The 11,107-nt window shown below is 44.2% G+C and overlaps 1 protein-coding gene across 2 annotated transcripts; it reads left to right on the top strand.

Moving 5' to 3' along the window:
- Positions 1 to 2,136: 2,136 nt before the first annotated feature.
- Positions 2,137 to 9,621, top strand: LOC123092326 (histone-lysine N-methyltransferase EZ1). Of its 2 annotated transcripts, none has more exons than XM_044514071.1 (17): positions 2,137 to 2,445; positions 2,566 to 2,673; positions 2,789 to 3,123; positions 3,866 to 4,027; positions 4,785 to 4,869; positions 4,989 to 5,126; positions 5,235 to 5,282; positions 5,359 to 5,430; positions 6,052 to 6,701; positions 6,828 to 6,963; positions 7,640 to 7,857; positions 8,057 to 8,188; positions 8,354 to 8,444; positions 8,527 to 8,574; positions 8,659 to 8,787; positions 8,895 to 8,972; positions 9,100 to 9,621. In XM_044514071.1, the coding sequence occupies exons 1-17, from the start codon at positions 2,389 to 2,391 to the stop codon at positions 9,283 to 9,285; spliced, it is 2,673 nt and encodes an 890-aa protein (XP_044370006.1). In that variant the 5' UTR covers positions 2,137 to 2,388; the 3' UTR covers positions 9,286 to 9,621. The 2 variants fall into 2 exon arrangements, with proteins under 2 accessions (XP_044370006.1, XP_044370007.1); XM_044514072.1 differs by having other exon boundaries at positions 3,861 to 4,027.
- Positions 9,622 to 11,107: the final 1,486 nt, after the last annotated feature.

Genomic DNA, 11,107 nt, shown 5'->3' with positions numbered 1-11,107 from the left:
CATTATGAGGCAGGATCCAAATAGTACGATCCCCTAGAGCGAGAGGGCTGGCGCACAGGGCCGCAACCTGCTCGGACTCCCGCTGGAAGATCACAAAAGCAGTCCCCACAGCGGTATATGCGAAGCGCACTGCCGTGATGCCTAGGTGGTGACAGAAAACGCGCTTGAGCCAGGGCAAGAAGGCAACTTTTTGGGGGGGTGATGTTGACTAGGCAGACGAGGGAGTTTTGGTCAGGCACCATAGGGTAGTGCACATCTAGAGAGGAGGTGCGGCCATGCACAACAGGCTCCATGAGAGGAGAGGGCGGGCTAGCGGAGCTAGGAGAAGGAGCGAGAGCGCAGGAGGAGGGAGAAGGCTGGTCAAGGGCGAGGGTGTGGAGAGCGGGCGGGTTAGAGCTGGTACTTAAGGCCGGGGGAGAGCGGTTGGAACAGGGGTGAAGTAAACGGAGATGGCACTGATAGCTAAGATGCCCAACTAAACGACACGTCCAGCAAACAGCCAGATCCCGGCAATCACGGCGGCGGTGGTTGTAGGCAAGGCATCAGAAGCAGCGTCGTGACATGTCTTTAGGCCTTCCAAATCGAAAAGGCGATTTGGTGCTGCACCCAAGGCTGCAGGAGGTGGATACGGCGAATCCGCATTAGATAGCAACTTCTCTTTGTAGCTTGGGGCGTCAGGCGCTGTCATAGGAGGGGAAGGGGAGCCTGGGGCGGCAGCCGAAGCGTTGCCAACAGCCACGGCGGAATCCAAGCGTTGAACAGCAGCGGGTTGGCCACCGGGAGGCGGTGCCAACAAAAGGCCAGGATTAGGGGAGATTAGGCTAGCAGGCAATTGATTGCATGCAGGCGCGCGGTTGCATGCACTAGGGCACGTCCCGTGCAAGGCGACGACGGGATCCCCAGAAACCTGGCCATGCAGATCATGCGCAATCGATGGACTGCCAACCTGGCGCAGAGGAGACAAGCACGAGGGGCGTGGCCCAAGGACAGAAGGAAGGAGAGTGTTAGCCTGTCAAGCCCGGTCGCGCGTGCCGAGACGGCACGACACGCAGAAGGCTCCAGGACGAAAAGCGACATCCTAACAGAAAGGAAGCCAGAGCTCCACGGTTCGCGGAGCACGATCTCCTTGGCGATGCACTCATGCGCGACCTGGAAGAGGAAGGCGCCACGCTACCGTGTTTGAACGCGATAGCCGTTGGCCCATCCCTCAAACCAACTGACAAGGAGTGAAGCGAAGGCCTTAGGAGAGAGCAGCACGCAGTCGGTGAGGACTGTAGTGGGCACGCCGGCGGGCCGGCAATGCCCAGCAACAGCCTCCACCGTACCACACCCATATTTGGCCAATATAGCATCTTCGAACTCGGAACCATCCATGGACCAAGCCAAGAAAACAAGCTGGGTGAGAAACTAGGGCTAGAACTAGGAAGGAGAGCTGAATGAACGGGAGCCAGGCGAGGGATGCATCAGAAGGCGAGGAAAGCGGGGGAGAAGAGCGGGTTGCAGCACAAAGTTCACTCTACGGAAGAAACCAACCTGTAGCCTTATGGACCTTACCGGCGAGGACCGACGTGCAGCTATCACGCGGACCAGAACTACGAGCACAGGTTGTCCGACGAAGAGGTGTCGTAGGGCAGTGGCGCGGCGATGGCCAAGAAGACCACGGGCGCAAGGAAGGCCACTGCAGGCAGGAGAACCAACGAAGCAAGCTGGAAACGGTGGCCGCCACTGCCGGAGTGGCCAGCGGTGCAAGTTGGGCGGCATCGGCTACGAGGGTGGCCGGAGTGACCAGCAGACCAGGAGCCCTACCTAGCTAGCTAACCGTTCCGGGTATGAGGAGCTGGTCATAGATAAGCTTATTTATTGTCACATAGTAACATAGTATTTATTATGATACGTTATCTATCTAAGCTATTTAAAAACTTCCTTTTTTTTTAATTGTGTGATACGCCAGCGTGTTTGCTAGTGCCGAGTGCACGATAACGGCCATCGTTACTATGCTAGCCTAACGTCTCTCACAAATCTTTCTCCGCCATCGCTTCCCTTGCGTTCCACACCGGTGGACGGTGGTCGGTGCCCGGCGGGATCACAGCACAGCGGTGCAGACGGCCATGACCTCCCTTGGACCCTCTCAATCCTTCGCTACCCAACGACGCCCGCCGCCACGTGACGTGAGCCCATCCAGAAGCCCGTGCAGCGAGAGGCCCCCACTGACGCCAGGCCACCTACCTATCAGACTTTAACCCTTCCGCAAAGAGGATCCTAGCCTGCCTATGCTGCTAGCTAGGAGTATAGTGCAGAGCCGTCGCGTCGACAAGGGTCAGAGAAGACAGGGCTCCTCGCGTGGAGGAGCAGGAGGAGTGTGGGCCTGCGGCGGCTCGCGCCATCGCCATGGCGTCGTCCTCGTCCAAGGCCTCCGACTCCTCCTCCCACCGGGACGGCCCCAAGGTAGCGTTCGCCGGCCTCCGATTCCCCTAGCCGCCCGGTTCCCCCATCTCGATCTCCCTCCCGAATCTCATCGGTTTCGATCCTTTTCCGTCCCCTTGTTTTTCTTTTCGTGCTCCGCAGCGGCCGGATCAGGGGCTCGGCGTGGGCACCTCCTCACTCATGGCGCTCCATGGGAAGCTGACGCAGCTGAAGCGCCAAATCCAACAGGCCCGCCTCGCCTCGATCAAGGTAAAGCACCGACCGCATCTACAGAATTCGCTGTGAATTGTGAGTTTTGTTGGGCCACTCAATCTGGTCCGGGGATTGAGCTTGTGTGCCTGTGTCCTGTTTTGACCTTTGGCAGGAGAAGCTGGAGGCAAACAGGAGGGCGCTGCGGAAGCACACCTGCGGCCTGTTCGATGTGGCCGCCCTGGCGGAGGCGGCGTCGAGGGGCTCGGAGAGCAGCAACGTGCTGTCGCAGCTCGCCGCGGAGGGCCAGTCCAGGATCGTTGGGTGGAACCTGGCGAGAGGGTCGGGGGAGAGGGAGGTTGTGCACGTTCAGGAGGAGAACCTGTCGGCCGACGGGACGCTCGTGCTCTCCAGCTCCGGCGACAGCGCACAGTCCATCGTTTTGCAGCTTGTGAAGCTGCCGCTGGTTGATAAGATTCCTCCCTACACCACGTGGATCTTCCTGGACAAGTATAGTGTTGCTACTCTATTTGACCTGTTTGATGACTTAATATTAGGTTGCTCTTCAGTTCTACAGTACTACTCCCTCCGTTCCAAAATTCTTGTCTTGGATTTGTCTACATATGGATGTATCTATTCACATTTTAGTGTTAGATACATCCGTATCTAGATAAATCTAGAAAAGAATTTTGGGACGGAGGGAGTAGTTCATATGCCATATAGAGTTAACTTGAGATTTATGAAAGGATACTTCAATGTGCATGCATTTAGATGAACAACTTAGTCATGAACTCATGATAGAGTTAATTAACTTCAGATATAGTTTATGCGTGGATACTCGAATGTGCATGGGTTCAGGCATTTGAACAACTTAGTCATGCAAGCCATAGGTACAAGTTTTTTTTAGCTTGGGGAGCTGCATAAGAATTTGACAAATCATATATTTAATTACTTGAGCATGATACGTTCAAATAGCGTTATCAAGGATATTGCTCTGGGATGAAGTGGGGAAATTTGAGTTCCGTAATTTAAGAACATATGCAAATCCATAAGCATTCTGTATATCCATGAATCATTCCAAGAAATATGACTATCAACATGATTGATGCGTCGTGCTACTTAGAATAAGTTTATTAGCTGGATTTATTCTGAGTAGTTTGATTTTGTTAAATGGCTCATACGTCGGTATAAGGACAATTCTTGCATTCCTTTTGTCTTTGATATTTATTCTTTCTGGAACAACACAGCGCAGAAACCAAAGAATGGCCGATGATCAATCAATTGCTGGTAGGAGGAGAATTTACTATGATTCAGCTGGCAACGAGGCTCTAATCTGCAGTGAAAGTGATGAAGAAATTCCACAACCTGAGGAAGAGAAGCATGTTTTCACTGAAGGAGAAGATCAGCTAATATGGTATAATAATAGAATCTATAGTGGCCAATCGAGATGCTTTTTTTATACCTATTAATGTTAAACTTGAAAATGCTTGCTTGCTGGCACAGATTCTAGAAGGACTTAGTAGTAGACTATTCTTTAATACCTTGTTTCATCATCAATTTTGCCATCTTCTCACTTATCATGGTATTGGAGATGCAATGTTGGTCTCTTCACAACCTCAGTGCTACTGAAAACCTCAAGTTCCTTTTTGAAACAAACCACAAGCTTTTTGAACTTTAGTTCTATTTAGTTTACAACTTCACATTTTTTTCTTGGATGCTTTAATATGAATCTACTTATATTATACTTTGCGAACATTTGTGTAACCAAGGCTAAATATTTAATCGACTGCTATTTAGGTGACACTTAGTTAAATAGAGACAAGTTGTCTGTACATGGGTACACTTTCTCGAGGCCACAATAACCTGTGACGAAAGTGCTCATTTAGTCAAGCAATGTGAATTAAATTGCTTGTGCACATCTAAGAATATACCTTTTCAAAGACGCAAAACTTTTGTGTTTTCTCGAAAAGATATTTGAATAAGAATAGGAACTCCTTAATTAGATCTGGTTAACTTAATCATTATTATCCTGCAAAAATAATGACTACTTTGCACAATGTTCCTGTTATGTGCTCATGGCAATGCCCTCCCCATCTCTTTACAGTCAACCTTGCAAAAAAAAAAACTATGTATAACTTGTCTGATTCTGAGTTTCTGACTATCTGCTGCAGGAAAGCTACTCAGGAACGCGGGTTAAGTCAAGAGGATTTAAATGTTATCTGTCAGTTTATTGATGCATCTCCTTCAGAAATCGAGGTGATGTGCCACGAAAAATACAAATTCTTTGTAGCAAGATCTTCATTAAGTGATATCACCACAAATAGCAAACGTCTTTTGACTTACAATTGTTTCTGTTGATTTCATTACAATTCCAGGGTAGATCTGAATTTCTTTTTGAGAAACACGAGAAGCACTCTGAATTTTCTGATAAGATAGAGAGCCAACTTCCTCTTGACAAGACTGTGGATATAGTTTTGGATTCTTTTGATAATCTCTTCTGCCGCAGATGTTTGGTACATTCTACTTCTGTCAATCTACCACTTCTAGTCCTGTTTTTAATGTCGGTTTGTGCAACTATGTTCATCAGGGTGTGATTTATTTGATGATATATGTTCATTCAGGTTTTTGATTGCCGTCTCCATGGCTGCTCTCAAAACTTAGTATTCCCAGTGAGTAACAATTCATTTCATGTTCTAATAAAATTACTTCTCTGCGCTGCTAAGTATTAACTCTTATTCTTGTCAGAGTGAGAAGCAACCCTGTGGGTTTGAGCTCGACGGAAACAAGAGTCCATGTGGTGACCAATGCTACCTTCGAGTATGCTTCACCTCAGATTTTACAATTATATTCATTGGCATTAACTTATTTTTCTTTAGGTTTTCAGTTAAATCGTACCAGCCCCTGTAGCAAATCTATGAAACTATTTTACTGAACTTCTATTGGTGGGGAACATTGTTAGGGTTTTGGTGCCCGAGGGTTTCCTTGTAGATATTGGAAGAAACGGCACGATCCACTATTCCAAAGATACTAAAAGCCTTAATTTTTACAATTCACTCTGTTATGCACATCTGCAAAATTTTGATTTTTAATTCAACTGTGTTATTGAGAACCGAAAAGACAAGTGATAGTTGTATTACATATGAACACTTGAACAGTGAATGGAGCAAATTTATCTTTTAAGTACTTCACAGCACGTTTGGACCTGGCATTGGAATTTTGTAGGCGTGCACATTGTAACATGTCCTACATCTTTGAATGTTCTGGAGTTTTTTTAGTACTGGATCAAGCATTTCTTCTAAAATGCGAAATGAGAAACGCGACCTGTGGATGCCAACGCCAGTGTCTTTTAATTGCTACTAATAACTTTATAGATCCGTCCTTTCAGTTGAGCATGTTTACTGTGCTCCGAGGCTAATTGTGGTATTAGTTTGTCCACAGAGAAGAGAAGGATTTCAAGACATACGCAAACATGATTATGCTTCTTCTGCAACACATAATATGGAGTCAAGATCCACCTTACACAAAGTTGGTACTGATATGGTATCTGAATCAGAAGATTCAAACCGAGAGGAAGAAATCATTAAATCAAGTATATCTGTTGGAACCAGCAGATCAAAAATATCTTTTGAAAGTGCTGAAAAACATACTACACTGCCTTCTGGGGATGCTTCTGAAACTGAAAATGTATCCACTGATATGCTTCTAAGAAGTTTAGGGAAGCGCAAGGTTTTAAAAGGACCAAGGTCTAGTGATGATTTCCCTTATAAAAAGCCAAGGATGCTTGCTTCAGATATTCCTTTTGCAAGCCATATATTAAATAAGCATTCTACTTCGGAGATTGGTGACACAAGACCAGATATCAGAGAATTTGGAGGCAATCAACTAGATGACCCCAATAAGAAAACTTCTAATAAAGATAGTTGCGGTGGAAGCCCAACTAGTACTACTGAGGATGCAGCAAGAAATACTAATAAAGAATCTTCAGCAAATAATTTGTTCAGTTCCAGCAGGGAGCACACTCTTTCTCATTGGAGTACCCTAGAGAGGGATTTATATCTGAAGGGAATAGAGATATTTGGGAAAAATAGGTAAATTTACATATATAAGGTGCAATTTCAAGTGTTATCTCCCCCTAGGTTTTGTGGAAACAGACTTCCCTGATTAATTGAACTGTTGCTTCTGACAAATCTTAACACTGGTGTAAATTTCCACAGCTGTCTAATAGTCAGAAACCTATTATGTGGCCTGAAAACCTGCATGGAAGTGGCTAGCTACATGTACAACAATGGTGCAGCAAACATGAGGAAATCCATTTCGGGCGATTTCACAGAAACTGAACAAAACTACATGGTATGTATTGAATCACGTTGGTAGTCTCCTGCTCTATTTCACTATTTTGTATGTACTCAGATTAGGAATGTTAAAACAAACTAAATGCTGGCAGTCATATTGTTCTCAATGCAGTCACTGCTGCTGCTGCTGCAGAAAGAATTACATACTTCAGTTAGTATTTATTGCATGGCATGATGCTCCTGATTTTGAGGTTCTATTTCTTCCGATGAAGTTAGGTGTTCTTTCAGCACAAAAGTGAAATATCTTAAACATGGTTTGTATAACTGCTGTTCAGCCAGAGTGCATAATATGGTAGATTTTCAAAGTCTCGAGTGGTTTAGGGGTTACAAATAGGCCATTTTCCCATGAATTAAGGACATACTCTACTGCTCCTGTGGGTTTTCTGTTTTCATTTCGAGGAGCAACATTTGCAATATTATTGAGCAAAAAGGGAGAGGTGCAATAAAATCGCTAACTTAGTGACAGAAAGATATGGGAGGAGTGCATGTCTCAACCTTCCATTAGGAACCACACCTATTACAAGTTACCATCATTAACCAGCCCGGCCTTCACAAATGAAGCAACCAGGATCAGTATTACTGCACATATAAAAGTCAAAACATGCAGAGACTAACTTTATTTTCCACTGGTATTGTTACGTCAGCATCATATTTTTTTGTCCATGGATTTGTAGGAGCAAGGCATGGTTGTGAGAACAAAAGTCTGTCGTCGAAGGGGCAGAACTCGAAAGCACAAATATCCTTCGAAGGCTGCAGGGCATCCAGCCATTAGGAAAAAAGTTGGTGATGGGAAGCAATGTGACAGACAGTATACACCGTGTGGGTGCCAGGAAATGTGCAACAAAAATTGCCCCTGTGTGGAAAATGGGACATGCTGTGAGAAATACTGTGGGTATGTTCCCATTATATCGAGCAAAAATCCGTTACCCACCTTTATGCATCCACAGTATTTCCTTGTATTTGACGCGCAAAGTGAAAGTGATCATATAATGACTAATGACATCTACAGTTCTCTTTTATCATCATATTAGTGTAAGCAAATGCAAAGAAAAAACTTGACCCTGGCTTCATTTGTTAATTATCATATTTAGGTGTTCAAAAAGCTGCAAAAACAGATTTAGAGGCTGTCATTGTGCAAAAAGTCAGTGCAGAAGCAGGCAATGCCCATGTTTTGCTGCCAGTCGAGAATGTGATCCGGATGTTTGCAGAAACTGCTGGGTGAGGTAATCAGCACTTACAAAATAAGATCTCCTTGTAGATGTTGACATAACTGTTTGATAGGGTTAAATGATTTGTTTTTAGCTACGTATCATGCACATGTTTAGCTTTATTCAGATTTATGGCGTGTTTTAGTTTGCCAAACTTCACATGATGTTCATTCTCTTCAGCTGTGGAGATGGTTCACTAGGCGAGCCACCAGAAAGAGGTGATGGTTACCAGTGCGGAAACATGAAGCTCCTCCTAAAACAACAACAAAGGGTGATAACATACTCCTGTAGTTTTGTCCTCTTGACATCATTGTACGCTACCTGTTTCATGCTAATTGTTGATCATAATTCAGATTTTGCTTGGAAAATCGGACGTTGCAGGATGGGGTGCGTTCATTAAGGTCAGATCACAGAAGCTTGTTTGAGTGTCATAGCTTTCCCTTTCTTCTTTTGGCTAATTTTATTTTTGTTTCTTGCAATACCAGAACCCTGTGCATAAGAATGACTATCTTGGAGAGTACACTGGTGAATTGATTTCTCACAAAGAAGCAGACAAACGCGGCAAAATTTATGACCGGGCAAATTCTTCATTCCTCTTTGATTTAAATGATCAGGTATCCCTGCATCATGTGCCATTCATGTGCATACAGTCATATTGAAAAAATAACAGATGGTTGAAATCAAAGTGGTAACCTTTAATTTGATTGATTGCTTCACACAGTTTGTATTGGATGCATATCGGAAGGGGGATAAATTGAAGTTCGCAAATCACTCCTCCAGCCCCAACTGCTATGCAAAGGTAAGCATTGTAATACAATGCCGCTTCATGCTTTGTCTTCACCGTAATCTATTGTAAATTTGTAATACAATGCAGCTTCATGCTTTGTCTTCACCATTATCTCATTTCATGTTACGATCCTATCCAGGTGATGATGGTGGCCGGTGACCATCGGGTTGGTATCTATGCAAGGGAGCATATTGAAGCTAGTGCCGAACTCTTCTATGATTACCGGTATGGACCGGACCAAGCCCCAGCCTGGGCTAGGAGACCAGAAGGGGCAAAGAAGGATGAAGCGTCTGGTTCTCATCGTCGAGCACACAAAGTTGCTTGATAGCTGAAGAGCAGCTCCGATGATATAGGCTGCTTTAAACTATTGCCATACTTCAACAAACTTCTATCCCAGTTCATTATACAAGGGAGACCGATTGTTGGCCTGATAAAAAGAATGTGTATTCCTTAAGAAATAAAGTCCCAAGTACCAAGCTTGTGGATGACTGACAAATAAGCTTTTATTGATAGTCTGAATGATAACATAATTGTGTGTGTGTGAACATGCTTGCCTGTACTCTTGAGAACTTGTACATGGTTTTCAAACTGGAGTTGCCTGAACATCTACATGTTGAGGTGGACCAAGATGGCAATAAAAATTTATGCTATATAAGTCTTATCTTTTGGTAGGCAAGGAAAAGATGAATTTTATTCGCGTCTTAAACTCTCTTAGTTGTATTGTGCAAAATGTTGGTAAATGTTTCAGAATCCATATCACAACTTGCTTGACACATTACCAGCTGGGAAGAGATGAAATAGAAGGAAAAAACAATCATAAAATTTATATCCAGAGAGAAAATATATACTCCAATAATTGCTGTACACAATATTAGCTGGGACAAGAGGACATTTTAAGATGGCAAGCAAGTCACTAACTTGTAAAACCGTTGTCGTGCGAGGATACTAAATGGTATAACAACAGCTCATTCCATGTATCAGGCACTCCAGGAAGGCACCAGTGGCTGCAATCCTGGGTGCTGGATGCTGTTAAATCTCCTGCCTTACTCCCATACACAGAGGGGTGGCCATCTATCCTGAGCCCAGATAGATTGGTAATGTCATACTTTATTTTAGCATTGTATGTGGATGACATATTGTTGATTGGAAATGATACAGAATTTCTAAATAGCATAAAAGGATACTTGAATAAGAATTTTTCAATGAAAGACCTCGGTGAAGATGCTTACATATTGGGCATCAAGATCTTTAGAGATAGATCAAGACGCTTAATTGGACTTTCACAAAGCACATACCTTGATAAGATTTTGAAGAAGTTCTAAATGGATCAGTCAAAGAAAGGGTTCTTGTCTGTGTTACAAGGTGTGAAGTTGAGTGGGACTCAATGTCCGACCATTGCAGAAGATAGATAGAAAATAAAAGTCATTCCCTATGCTTCAGGCATAGGTTCTATCATGTATGCAATGTTGTGTACCAGACCTGATGTGTGCCTTGCTATAAGTATAGTGGGAAGGTACCAAAGTAATCCAGGAGTGAATCACTAGACAGCGGTCAAGAACATCCTGAAATACCTGAAAAAGGACTAAGGATATATTTCTCGTTTATGGAGGTGACAAAGAGCTCGTCATAAATGGTTACGTCGATGCAAGCTTTGACACTGATCCGGATGAATCTAAGTCACAAAACGGATGCATATTTATATTGGATGGATGAGCTGTCAGTTCGTGCAGTTCCATGCGGAGCATCGTGGCGGGATCTATGTGTGAAGCGGAGTACATAGCTGCTTTGGAAGCAGCAAATGAAGGAGTCTGGATGAAGGAGTTCATATCCGATCTAGGTATTATACCTAGTGCATTGGGTCCAATAAAATCTTTTGTGACAATACTGGAGCAATTGCCTTCGTGAAGGAATTCGGATTTCAGAAGAGAACCAAGCACATCAAGAGACTCTTCAATTCCATCCGCGATCTAGTCAAGAAGGGAGACATAGAAGTTTGCAAAATACACACGGATCTGAATGTTGCAGACCCATTGACTAAGCCTCTCTCATGAGCAAAACATGATCAGCACCAAGACTCTGTGGGTGTTAGAATCATTACTATGTAATCTAGATTATTGACTCTAGTGCAAGTGGGAGACTGAAGGAAA

The sequence above is a fragment of the Triticum aestivum genome, chromosome 4B (genome assembly GCF_018294505.1).
Source record: "Triticum aestivum cultivar Chinese Spring chromosome 4B, IWGSC CS RefSeq v2.1, whole genome shotgun sequence".
Classification (NCBI taxonomy): Eukaryota; Viridiplantae; Streptophyta; class Magnoliopsida; order Poales; family Poaceae; genus Triticum; species Triticum aestivum.
The sequence above is the reverse complement of the archived record's forward strand: the minus strand, read 5'-3'. Positions and strand labels throughout refer to the sequence as shown.